Source organism: Hyperolius riggenbachi, chromosome 4 (assembly GCF_040937935.1).
Source record: "Hyperolius riggenbachi isolate aHypRig1 chromosome 4, aHypRig1.pri, whole genome shotgun sequence".
NCBI lineage: Eukaryota > Metazoa > Chordata > Amphibia > Anura > Hyperoliidae > Hyperolius > Hyperolius riggenbachi.
In genome coordinates, this window is record NC_090649.1 from 122695434 (window position 1) to 122709315 (window position 13882).

General features: G+C 41.1%; 1 protein-coding gene across 9 annotated transcripts in view; it reads right to left on the reverse strand.

Moving 5' to 3' along the window:
* The window catches only part of AGFG1 (ArfGAP with FG repeats 1), a 169444-nt gene that overhangs the window by 16176 nt on the left and 139386 nt on the right, over window positions 1-13882 (reverse strand). For 6 of the 9 annotated variants that reach the window (XM_068280518.1, XM_068280517.1, XM_068280516.1 and 3 more), the window contains 2 exons: window positions 5771-5854; window positions 1957-2058 (listed from right to left, as the gene is read on the reverse strand). In XM_068280518.1, the coding sequence (XP_068136619.1) occupies window positions 1957-2058; window positions 5771-5854 (186 nt within the window). The remainder of the gene's footprint in view (window positions 1-1956; window positions 2059-5770; window positions 5855-13882) is intronic. The other 3 variants (XM_068280522.1, XM_068280525.1, XM_068280521.1) reach the window with 1 other exon arrangement.

Below are 13882 nucleotides of genomic sequence, written 5' to 3' on the forward strand. Positions count from 1 at the left end.
AGAGTGCATAGAGTGCACTGTCTGAAGGTCCCATCTGTGCAATGTGCTCCACCACAGACTCACAACGTACGGATGCCGACAAAAATATCCAAACGCATTGCAATGAATGAAATTTCAATCGCATCGTCGAAAATCGAACTGAAACAGGAGTGGCGTGCATTGCATCGGCACTTCAGTTTCCAGGTGCTTTCAGGTGGGGAAGGGGGCTCCTTAATTATGCGGTCTATTCTCCCGCCTAATTGTTTTTTTCCCCCCATCCCTTCTATTACTCCATTAGGTAATGTAGCCTCTCCCACCATCTCTCCAACCTTCATGGCATTCTGGCTTCCTAAGATCGCAAGCACACTACATGCAAAACTTACCTGAGCGATTTTAGGAAAAAATTGAATTGAGCGATTTGTCCGAAATTGCGATTTCGATTCGATTCACGATTTCCTTCAAATCAAGCTTTGTTCCCCTTCTTTGCCTGTTAATTCCCCCTCTGTCCCCATCTCTCTTTGTGCCCCCTTTGCCTCCACTGGGTCTCTCTCTTGCCCCCTTTGTGTCTCTGTTCCCGCTCTGTTTCTTTGTGTCTCTCTCTATGCCACCTCTGTGTCTCCTGTGTCTCTGTGCCCGCTCTGTCTCTGTGCCTCCTCTGTCCCCCAAGCTGCATCAGTTCTGGACATAGCTTCAGGGCCCGTTTTCACTACAGCAAATCTGCAAGCGTTTTATGCATGCAGATTCGCACAAGCAATAGAAGTGGATGGGCCTGTTTCCACGTCTGCGTGATTCTGTGCGGTTTGTCATGCAGAAAAAAATCTGCACGGCAGATCCATCAGAATTCGCACGCCGCACACCCGCATGCGATTCGTCGGTAATGTAACTAAATAGGGAAAACCGCAAGCATTTTAGTCTTGCGGTTTTCCCGCCGTTTACGCTTGCGTTTTCGTTTAAAAACCCATGTCAATGCATGCCGGCATTGACATGGTTAAAATTGCGTCGTGAAAACCGCGAGCGACTTCGCATAAATATCTGCATAGAAACTGCAATGAAACCACAATCGCATGCGGATTCGTTGCCGCCATTTTCCCGTCGAAATCGCGCCGCACAAGTGGAAACTGGCCCTCAAGCATGAGTCCAGCAATGCCCATCTATCCACTTCGCCTCCTGCAGGCTCTAATGCACGGAATACTTCCTGTCTGTCGTGACATAGAGGAACCCGGAGTTTTGCCAAGCACAAGAGTCGGCAGGCGGTGCTAGAGGATGGACAGCATTGCACCCATGCGGAAGGTATGTCCAACGCTATGGGCCGCACGTGCCGGGACTTTGGGGAATTTTGAAGCCACTTCTTCAAACTTCACCATGTGGAAATGATGTGATTGTGATAATTGTCGCTTTGACTATTCCGAAATTGTGATCTTGGTGATCACGATTTCGGTTTAAATTTGATTTATCTTTCAGGCCTACCCTCCAGGCCGCCACTGGATTGCAATGTTTTTTTTAGTAATTTGGGCACAGTCTTTTGCCGGTGCCCAAATGACCCTCTGAGCGCCGCTATAGCTGTAAATCACATTACAGACTATAGGCGGCACTCTTTTTGCCTGTCTCGCCAATACCAAGCTCACTCCACTCCACTCCACTACTGATTACAGCTTTTCCCTTGGCTGGCATATAATTAACACAGGTTTACTTTAGAAATAGAAACTTTACTTCAGATATCCCTGCCTACATTACAGGTATGATGTCAGCACTGCACAGCAACAATCAGCATAGCGTATATGTGGACCGATTTTTATAGAAGCCTGAAGAAGAAAGGCATGCATTGTATACGATGTACTGCTTCTAATCACGTTTAGTAATCAGAAATCACATTATCTGCTCGCTATGCGCAGGCAAAAGATTCTTCAAAGCGCGTGTTGTCACAAGCCAGTCACATAATGGGCACACAGGTGACAAAGACGGGGACAGACTACTCACAGACATCCATTGCAGCTGCGGCTGTCGGTAGTCTGGTCTGATGGTATGGGTGAAATGGAGCGGCTGGAAACTCCATCTCTGTCGCGTGCCCATCACGGACTCCTGTTTGGGAATGTGAATTAGATTTAAGCAGAACACCAGGCAAAGACAGAAAGCACAATATTTATAGTGCAATTTTGTATTTTTAGATTTTTTTTTTAAAATGTATACTCACCTGGGGATTCTGCCAGCGCCATGAGGATCGTGGGCTCCCTCGCCGTCCTCCCTGGCCACTCGATTGTCCTGCTGTCTCCACCGGTATCTCCTTCAGTTGAGGCTATTGGTGATGTTCTGCACATGCGCAGCCACATAGGAGCGTGACGGGGGCTCGGCCGGGCTGTGCATGCACAGAAGTTGCCAATGGAAGAAGATACCGGAGGTGACCACGGGAAAATGGACTTCCCAGGTAGGGAGCCCGTGGTACTCATGGGACTGGAGGAAGCCTCAGGTAAGTATAGATACAGCATCATTCACTTCTCAGGTTTCCTTCAAACAATATCAGTTGTCTGGCATACTGCTGTTCTTTCACGTATCAGTAGTGTCTAAATCACACTCTTGAAACAAGCTAGTGGCAAAGCAGTCAGACTAGCTAATCTGCATATGCTTGCTCAGAGTCTATAGCTAAAAATATTAGAGGCAGAGGATCAGCGGGACAGCCAGGCAATCTGCATTGTTTAAACAAAAAGTAAAATGGCAGCCTCCATGTCCATCTCATTTCAGGTGTCCTTTAAAGTACCGAGCTGAACAGCTGCAATAAGAAACACTAATGGCTATCTGGCCAAGAAGTGTGGAGGGGAATACAAGTGCACTGAACCTATCATGTAGCTGTTTTGCCTGCTGTTCCACTTCATAATGATTCAATTTACAGTCCATGGAATCATACATTTGATTTCTCCTGAAATAAATGTGAAGTGCACCATCACCAAGACATTGTCACCCACGTGGCAAGATTCCTCCACATGTCCCAGCAATTACTGCAACACTTTCGCAATGTTCAAATGTAATGTATAGGCTGCTAAATAAGTAGTAATTACCTGCTGTCTCAGTTACTACTACAAAAGTGTATCAACCCACACCAGCAATGAATAAACTTGTAAAACCTACATTTCCTCAGTGTGACATTGTCCTGGGTAAGTATGTTTTCATGGTTTTTCCCTCACAGGTACACTTAGTCACAAGAATGTCTCGTAATTGCAATATTAGACTTAAGGTGCTCCATACATCGCTAGATACATACATCTCGCTCTAAACGAATCTGTTCAGAAAGAGATCTGTTGGCTGTCCATACACCACAGGCCATTTCCCTATCGATTTCAGCATGAAATCTTTAGGGAATATTCCATGTATACCTAGAGCTTGATTCAATAAAAGAAAACTGGAGGAACTTTTCAGAAGAAATAGGTTTAAAAATATTTTCTTTCACAGAAAGACACACCCTCAGTTAGGGTAGGAGATCTAAAATCCAGGATCATAAAGGGGTTAAGAGACAAAACCGGAAAAAAGGGCACATGAGCACTTGCAGTAGTAAAAGTTTACTGCCATTTTAAAAAAACAAGTTTTGCAGAAAAGATATGCAAATTGCGAACCACGCCCACTATGCAATTCCCCAATTTGCATATTGGAATGCCTCGGCGCCTGTGATATTATCTGGCGGCCAGATTTACTTTCTTTGTCTAATAATACAATACAACAACATTTCTATAGCACTTTTCTCCTATAGGACTCAAAGCCGCCGCTAAGCTGCTATTTGCAGCAAAGAAAGTAAATTTGGGCACTTGGAGGCACTGCCGCTAAGTCGGAATTTGTTGCAAAATCCCCGCTTTGTGGTAGCACTTCCGGATGCACAAGTTCCGACTTAGCGGCAGTGCCTCCAAGTGCCCAAATTTACTTTATTTGCTGAAATAGCAGCTTAACGGCGGGTGGGGGCGTTTGGGTAGGTTAAGGTTAGGGTGTTAAGTGTTAGGCATGGGTAGAGGGAGGTCTTTGGGTTAGGCATGGGTAGAGGGAGGTCTTTGGGTTAGGCATGGGTAGAGGGAGGTCTTTGGGTTAGGCATGGGTAGAGGGAGGTCTTTGGGTTAGGCATGGGTAGAGGGAGGTCTTTGGGTTAGGCATGGGTAGAGGGAGGTCTTTGGGTTAGGCATGGGTAGAGGGAGGTCTTTGGGTTAGGCATGGGTAGAGGGAGGTCTTTGGGTTAGGCATGGGTAGAGGGAGGTCTTTGGGTTAGGCATGGGTAGAGGGAGGTCTTTGGGTTAGGCATGGGTAGAGGGAGGTCTTTGGGTTAGGCATGGGTAGAGGGAGGTCTTTGGGTTAGGCATGGGTAGAGGGAGGTCTTTGGGTTAGGCATGGGTAGAGGGAGGTCTTTGGGTTAGGCATGGGTAGAGGGAGGTCTTTGGGTTAGGCATGGGTAGAGGGAGGTCTTTGGGTTAGGCATGGGTAGAGGGAGGTCTTTGGGTTAGGCATGGGTAAAGGGAGGTCTTTGGGTTAGGCATCGGTAGAGGGAGGTCTTTGGGTTAGGCATCGGTAGAGGGAGGTCTTTGGGTTAGGCGTGGGTAGAGAGAGGTCTTTGGGTTAGGCATTGGTGGGAGGGAGGTCTTTGGGTTAGGCATAGGTAGAAGGAGGGTTCTGTGTGAAAGTAGGGTTAGAGTAAGATATAATAAAATGTTGGTAAAGATTACCAATATTTTACCGATATTCTACTAGCGGCAATCCCCTGCACCCTATTTTCTAGGCATTTTAGAATGGAAAACATGAGGAAACAGATTCTAAAAAATGAAGGCAGATTTCCTCCATGGCATTATCGTTCATGAAGCCTGCTACATTTCCTGTATAGTATAATGTGGATGATGTAAAATCTAAAGCAAAGTTATCTCTGTTAATCTCACACTTACAATGCTGTTGAAAGTTACTGATAAGGGTAATCCATAAGTAGCTATTAAGAATGGCTTTTCCCCACTCAGCTGAATAAGGCTCGATTCTCACTTGCACCAAAAATACTCGTTTGGTACATTTTTAGTAAAGTGGGAATGGGCTTGTCAAAGAATCCAAATGCTTAGAATAGCTTGTGCTTCCACTTGCTATTTTTTAACGGATCAGCTGAGTATGTTGCGTTAACACAACAAAACGTCCCGACCTGCACAATTTTGCAAGAAAGCAGAAGCATTTCCCATAATGGCCTATGGCGGAAACACATCCGCACTGGACTTGAAAATCAGCGGACACTTAACTGTCTGCTCTGATTGAGGCATTTTGATCCAGCACACGTTGCAATTGAATGTAAAAACAGTAGTGCGTGTTTCTGCTGTGAATGGCTCCAAGTTAAATATTTTCACATTTAAAAGGGAATAGGAAGAACCCATCGGAAACCAGTCAACTGATATGGTTAAAGGACAACTGTAACAAGAGGTATGTGGAGGCTTCCATATTTATTTCCTTTTAAGCAATACCAGTTGCCTGGCTATCCTACTGATAAAGCCTCTAATACTTTTACCTGTAGACCCTGAACAAGCATTCTGACAATATTAGCTGCATGCTTGTGTCTGGTGTTATTCAGCCATTATTGCAGCCAAATAGATCAGCAGGGCTGCCAGGCAACTGGTATTGGAGGCAGCCTCCATTTTCTTCTCACTACAGTTGTCTTTTAAAGCTGCAAGAAGCTGCCCTTCCTTTTCTCATCATGCAGCCTGTTTTCTCATCTACTCAAGTGCAGAGTGTCATTTAGTAATGAATTGATGAGCAGATCCCTTCCCACTGTATTTATACTCGGAATGTTTCATACCTGGCACTGCTCTTCCATTTGTCTGGAAAGGATTCACAGTTGGTGCCACAGAGGCAGACACAAATGGGTTGGTGGAAGCAGGTACTACAAAGGGAAGCAAACACAATGTTACTCAAGTGACAACTATTATACAAAAAAATGTAACTTTTGGTTATCCGGACAGTAAGAACATCTACACAATGAACAAGTATTTTAACAACATTTACTTCTCTAAAGCCGATGCTCCAAAACCATTAAATCATATACATTTCTGACCACAGCCAGTGAAATTACCTTGCACTTATCTTGATACTGATAGGACACATGCCAGCTGAAAGGTCTATAGTATACACTGACTTCAGTTTTCTTAGACTTTATGTTCTCGTTGGCATCAGTTTGGTAAATGACAAAGTCAAACTGAATCGGAACTGATCAAATTACATTAGATAGTAATCTGAAGGGAACCCAGTGTACAACAGCTCTTCAGTAGACTGTAGTGGTAGTGAGGGCCTTCTGGTTGGCCCAAAATGACTATTTGCTAAAAGTAAGATGATGCCATCACTGAACTTCTGCTTTTTCTAAGTCAGAAATTCAAAGTCTTAAAGTGGCCATACACCATACAATAAAATGATCCAATTTTACAGCAATTTGATAAAAACGATTAGTTGTCCAAAAAAAAAAAAAAAAAAAAAAAAAAAAAAGCTGCTGGAAGGATGGACTTCCTGCATACTACAAGGCACCAAGCTGATGTGAATTGGTGCCATTTAATATGGAGATTCTGCCTGCAGCGGATTGAAGGTATCCTTATGTGGTGACACTGTTTAGCAATGGTGACAGTGTGAAAGTGCCCTTCAAAGCAGAATCAGCATGATGGCTAGGGGACCAGAATGTTAAGAGGCGGCCATCAAAGCCTCATACAGTATATAGCTTTTATAAATGGTGATGGAGCTTAGTGTAGGACTCCAAATTCATTGTAGTCCACTGAACAGTAAATCGTATGAGAGACAAAAATCTCATCTGAAAAATGCCATTAGCTTCCTTATACCATGCAGCAATATAGTACAAGAGTAAGAGTATGCCCAACTGAATTAATAATGAGAATTTCATTAATAATCAACTGACGGACGTGCGTATATTAAAATACATACAACAAGGAACTTCTGATGAAGATAACATGAATATATGAGACAACCAATGCCTATGATACAAATATAACTTTTATTGAAGCCATCTACAAAAAACATAAAAACACTAAAACCAATATGGCGTGGCAAAAGGGGAGTAAATACAAAATCAGACCCCTCAGTTAGGAGGTCTGTACCACAACATCAATCACAAAACGACAGAGTAATGGAAAAATATATATGCAATATAATGCTCTGTAAACACACTGTACATCAAAATGGCTGTCAGCTATATTGCTGTAAATAAATATAATGTTAATAGATCATGTAAGTCAAAGCCTGCAATCCCAGAGTTCTAGTAGTTATAATACTTGAGGACCTCCAAAATTAAACAATCCATCTCTAAGAGAAAGAGGCTAAAAAATAGATACTGACACCGCCATGAGACAAGTGAAAGAAGATAAAAGAAATGACATGAACAAATTACCTGCCGTTGAGGAGATGAAAAGTAGCGTGGCCCCCTATGCTCTATCCCTCCACGCGTATCGCGGAAAACCGCTTTCTCAAGAGGTAACCCTCCATGAAAATGTGCCCCATTATATAGCTAGATTGGGAATGATCACTGTGCGGCGAACGCCGGGTGCGCAAGGCGGAATTACGTCATGTGTGGCCACGCATGAACGCGATGACGCAGGCCGCTCTGACAGAGCGGCCCACCCCATCCCGTAAATATAGTAACAATAAGCGGCGCCGTAAGAATAGAGAAGAAGGCGGTAGTTGTCAGCTAATAGAAGAAATAACATATACTGACAATAACAATTAGATATTATGATATCACACTTGGGAATTCAAATTAGAAAGTTCTAAGTAACAACTTTGCAAATATTTACTTAGTTAATATACATATTACAAATAATCATAAAACAAACCACAAATAATCCTGTACAGAGAATTTGCTGCCACCTAGTGGACAAAGTTAATAAAATAAGAAACACACTAAGCTTGGAGCAACACTTGAAGTGAAACAGACCGGACTAAAATGCAGCAATAATTAAAAGCTGTATAAACAGGTAACCCTAAATAAGAAAAAGAATATATATATATATATGTATGTATGTGCACACCGATGTATCTCTGCTGAATGATTGAATATTAAAATAATTATGTGAACCTTAAAAAATCTCACTCTCTAACATTATGTGTGTATGAATATTGGTGCAATCATCTTAAACAGGAAATCCTTAGATGTCTCTACGTGATGAAAAATTCTTAAAAAATCTATCTAAAGTGACAACGTGACTAGCAAGAATAAAACAACAAGAGAAAAAGAGGACATAGATACATAATCATCAAATCATCGCAATATCTCTCTCTTCTTCAATAGTAGTGTTGTGAAACCGATCTTCATATTCTTAATCCAAGTGAATAGACGCTCCCAAAAAACTTCAAGAGACGAAGGTGCATCAATGCCAATAAAGTGCTTAGTGCAAAAAAGTGAAGAAGTTTTTATTCTATGACAAAAAAAAAAAAAAAAAAAAAAAAATATTTACTACATGAACCTAAAAAACATTACTATTGGGGAAAAAAAACACTCCCACAAAAGTGCTAGTACCGGTGACATTCCATGTGCTCGTGACATATAAAACAGTGATGAACCTAGTGTCAATATAGATGTTAGGGTCATACTTACTAGGACCCATATCATCTCACACCATGTGCTAAGTGCATCATCACAAGAGGCCACTCACCAAGGCCAAACCATCACACAGACTATTGGTGCAATATAAACGAGTGAAACCACTCAAACAACACAATACTAATAAAAAATGAAGTCAATAATAAAAATGCTCAACAATTGAGCCATACTTACATAATATACCTGCTTATACAAAACATCTTCTTATGCCATAAGCTTCCAGATAAGTCCAATGCAATCAAGATCAAAGAGTTTCTATCTCAAAAAGCAACAAAAACAGAAGGTATTTTTATTAGCTGGTTATCACAATAGTCATTAACCCAATGAAAATTCTTTTTTATGTTGATTGAGTACATATAATCCAAGAAGAAAATTGCCTGATACTAATTAAAGAGCAAAATACACACAAGTATGCTAACATCCATTTAAACAAACAGCACAAGTAGAATACAGAAGAATGTAAAAAAGGGAGGGCACGGAAACATCTCTCAGATAGACACAACTCTAATGTGGTAAAAAACAGCCAAAAGTGAACTCTTCGTTAAGCCCATGCGGGCTCAAAGTCCGTAAATCGTGAATCCATCTGAGCTCACTTTTAAGGAGCTTGGTGACTAAATCTCCTCCCCTGATGCCCTGTTTGATTTGCTGTATACCTGTGAAACGCCAGCCTTTCAGCGAAGCATTGTGACTGTGCAGGGCGTGTGCCGCTACAGGAGTGAGTTTTTTTCCATTGTCAGTCTCTTTGTGCTAACTTGACTGTCGATACATGTTTCTGAAGTCGAAGTTTAAGCTGATTCTTCGTCTGTCCAACATATTGTCTTTGACATGGACATTGCAAAAGATATATTATAGCAGTGGATTTACAATTGATGAAATCAAAAATCTTATATGTTTTCTGAGTCGTTGTGCTGATGACTTCTTTGGTGGGTACCATATACTGACAAATGGAACAACTGCCACAGGGAAAGCTCCCCTTAGTGCTCAGTGTTCTTCCCGGTCTCTGGAAATGACTTCTCGAGAGTAGATTTCTCAGAGAGGGTGCCCTTTTAGCCGTTATGCTAGGTTTTTCTGTCAGGTATGGGCATAAATCCTGGTCACTCCTCAATATTCCCCAATGTTTCTGCACGATCTCATACAGATCCTGCCAGTTTGTGTTATACGGTGTAGTAAGCCGTATATAGTTTTGTTTTACTCGTTTTTTGGGGGTCAATAATTGCAGACGTGGTATGGCTCTGGCTCTCCTTTTGGCCATCTCAACACATTTGCGAGGATAACCTCTCTGTTGCAATCTGTAACTAAGTCCTAATGCCTCTTTCTCAAAATCATCAATGGTTGAACAGTTCCTCCTCAATCTGATAAACTGTCCAAAAGGTATGTTCCTCTTGGTTCTGGTGGTGTGATGTGATTGATAATGCAAAACACTATTAACAGCTGTAGGCTTTCTAAAGTTTGTGGTGGTCAATTCACCCAAAGCTCCTACGGATATCTTCAAATCAAGAAAGTCCACCTCTCTGTTTGAGATCTTGTAAGTCAAAAAGATGTTATGAGAATTATGATTAAGCTGTTCTAAAAATTGCTTGCATGCCTCTTGGGTACCTTGCCATATGAAAAGTAGATCGTCAATAAAACGGAACCAACCAATAATGTGTGGGTGGTACCGTTCAAACTGGGGGGCCCATACGATCTCACGCTCCCACCATCCTAGAAAGAGATTAGCTACTGATGGGGCACAACGCGCCCCCATAGCTACTCCTCTCACCTGCAAGTAAAATTGCATGTCAAATACAAAAAAATTTCTCATAAGTACAAACCTCAATAATTTCAAGATGAAGTCACGTCTATTGGGTTGTAAATTACCCATCGCTAGGAAGTAACTGGCTGCTTGTAGGCCTTCTTCATGATGAATATTTGTGTATAGGCTTTCCACATCACATGTTACCAAAAGCATGTCTTCTGAAAGAGATAATCCTGAATCATGAAGAAGGCCTACAAGCAGCCAGTTACTTCCTAGCGATGGGTAATTTACAACCCAATAGACGTGACTTTATCTTGAAATTATTGAGGTTTGTACTTATGAGAAATTTTTTTGTATTTGACATGCAATTTTACTTGCAGGTGAGAGGAGTAGCTATGGGGGCGCGTTGTGCCCCATCAGTAGCTAATCTCTTTCTAGGATGGTGGGAGCGTGAGATCGTATGGGCCCCCCAGTTTGAACGGTACCACCCACACATTATTGGTTGGTTCCGTTTTATTGACGATCTACTTTTCATATGGCAAGGTACCCAAGAGGCATGCAAGCAATTTTTAGAACAGCTTAATCATAATTCTCATAACATCTTTTTGACTTACAAGATCTCAAACAGAGAGGTGGACTTTCTTGATTTGAAGATATCCGTAGGAGCTTTGGGTGAATTGACCACCACAAACTTTAGAAAGCCTACAGCTGTTAATAGTGTTTTGCATTATCAATCACATCACACCACCAGAACCAAGAGGAACATACCTTTTGGACAGTTTATCAGATTGAGGAGGAACTGTTCAACCATTGATGATTTTGAGAAAGAGGCATTAGGACTTAGTTACAGATTGCAACAGAGAGGTTATCCTCGCAAATGTGTTGAGATGGCCAAAAGGAGAGCCAGAGCCATACCACGTCTGCAATTATTGACCCCCAAAAAACGAGTAAAACAAAACTATATACGGCTTACTACACCGTATAACACAAACTGGCAGGATCTGTATGAGATCGTGCAGAAACATTGGGGAATATTGAGGAGTGACCAGGATTTATGCCCATACCTGACAGAAAAACCTAGCATAACGGCTAAAAGGGCACCCTCTCTGAGAAATCTACTCTCGAGAAGTCATTTCCAGAGACCGGGAAGAACACTGAGCACTAAGGGGAGCTTTCCCTGTGGCAGTTGTTCCATTTGTCAGTATATGGTACCCACCAAAGAAGTCATCAGCACAACGACTCAGAAAACATATAAGATTTTTGATTTCATCAATTGTAAATCCACTGCTATAATATATCTTTTGCAATGTCCATGTCAAAGACAATATGTTGGACAGACTAAGAATCAGCTTAAACTTCGACTTCAGAAACATGTATCGACAGTCAAGTTAGCACAAAGAGACTATGACAATGGAAAAAAACTCACTCCTGTAGCGGCACACGCCCTGCACAGTCACAATGCTTCGCTGAAAGGCTGGCGTTTCACAGGTATACAGCAAATCAAACAGGGCATCAGGGGAGGAGATTTAGTCACCAAGCTCCTTAAAAGTGAGCTCAGATGGATTCACGATTTACGGACTTTGAGCCCGCATGGGCTTAACGAAGAGTTCACTTTTGGCTGTTTTTTACCACAATAGAGTTGTGTCTATCTGAGAGATGTTTCCGTGCCCTCCCTTTTTTACATCCTTCTGTATTCTACTTGTGCTGTTTGTTTAAATGGATGTTAGCATACTTGTGTGTATTTTGCTCTTTAATTAGTATCAGGCAATTTTCTTCTTGGATTATATGTACTCAATCAACATAAAAAAGAATTTTCATTGGGTTAATGACTATTGTGATAACCAGCTAATAAAAATACCTTCTGTTTTTGTTGCTTTTTGAGATAGAAACTCTTTGATCTTGATTGCATTGGACTTATCTGGAAGCTTATGGCATAAGAAGATGTTTTGTATAAGCAGGTATATTATGTAAGTATGGCTCAATTGTTGAGCATTTTTATTATTGACTTCATTTTTTATTAGTATTGTGTTGTTTGAGTGGTTTCACTCGTTTATACTGCACCAATAGTCTGTGTGATGGTTTGGCCTTGGTGAGTGGCCTCTTGTGATGATGCACTTAGCACATGGTGTGAGATGATATGGGTCCTAGTAAGTATGACCCTAACATCTATATTGACACTAGGTTCATCACTGTTTTATATGTCACGAGCACATGGAATGTCACCGGTACTAGCACTTTTGTGGGAGTGTTTTTTTCCCCAATAGTAATGTTTTTTAGGTTCATGTAGTAATTATTTTTTTTTTTTTTTTGTCATAGAATAAAAACTTCTTCACTTTTTTGCACTAAGCACTTTATTGGCATTGATGCACCTTCGTCTCTTGAAGTTTTTTGGGAGCGTCTATTCACTTGGATTAAGAATATGAAGATCGGTTTCACAACACTACTATTGAAGAAGAGAGAGATATTGCGATGATTTGATGATTATGTATCTATGTCCTCTCTTTTTCTCTTGTTATTTTATCCTTGCTAGTCACGTTGTCACTTTAGATAGATTTTTTAAGAATTTTTCATCACGTAGAGACATCTAAGGATTTCCTGTTTAAGATGATTGCACCAATATTCATACACACATAATGTTAGAGTGAGATTTTTTAAGGTTCACATTATTATTTTAATATTCAATCATTCAGCAGAGATACATCGGTGTGCACATACATATATATATATATATATATATATATTCTTTTTCTTATTTAGGGTTACCTGTTTATACAGCTTTTAATTATTGCTGCATTTTAGTCCGGTCTGTTTCACTTCAAGTGTTGCTCCAAGCTTAGTGTGTTTCTTATTTTATTAACTTTGTCCACTAGGTGGCAGCAAATTCTCTGTACAGGATTATTTGTGGTTTGTTTCATGATTATTTGTAATATGTATATTAACTAAGTAAATATTTGCAAAGTTGTTACTTAGAACTTTCTAATTTGAATTCCCAAGTGTGATATCATAATATCTAATTGTTATTGTCAGTATATGTTATTTCTTCTATTAGCTGACAACTACCGCCTTCTTCTCTATTCTTACGGCGCCGCTTATTGTTACTATATTTACGGGATGGGGTGGGCCGCTCTGTCAGAGCGGCCTGCGTCATCGCGTTCATGCGTGGCCACGCATGACGTAATTCCGCCTTGCGCACTCGGCGTTCGCCGCACAGTGATCATTCCCAATCTAGCTATATAATGGGGCACATTTTCATGGAGGGTTACCTCTTGAGAAAGCGGTTTTCCGCGATACGCGTGGAGGGATAGAGCATAGGGGGCCACGCTACTTTTCATCTCCTCAACGGCAGGTAATTTGTTCATGTCATTTCTTTTATCTTCTTTCACTTGTCTCATGGCGGTGTCAGTATCTATTTTTTAGCCTCTTTCTCTTAGAGATGGATTGTTTAATTTTGGAGGTCCTCAAGTATTATAACTACTAGAACTCTGGGATTGCAGGCTTTGACTTACATGATCTATTAACATTATATTTATTTACAGCAATATAGCTGACAGCCATTTTGATGTACAGTGTGTTTACAG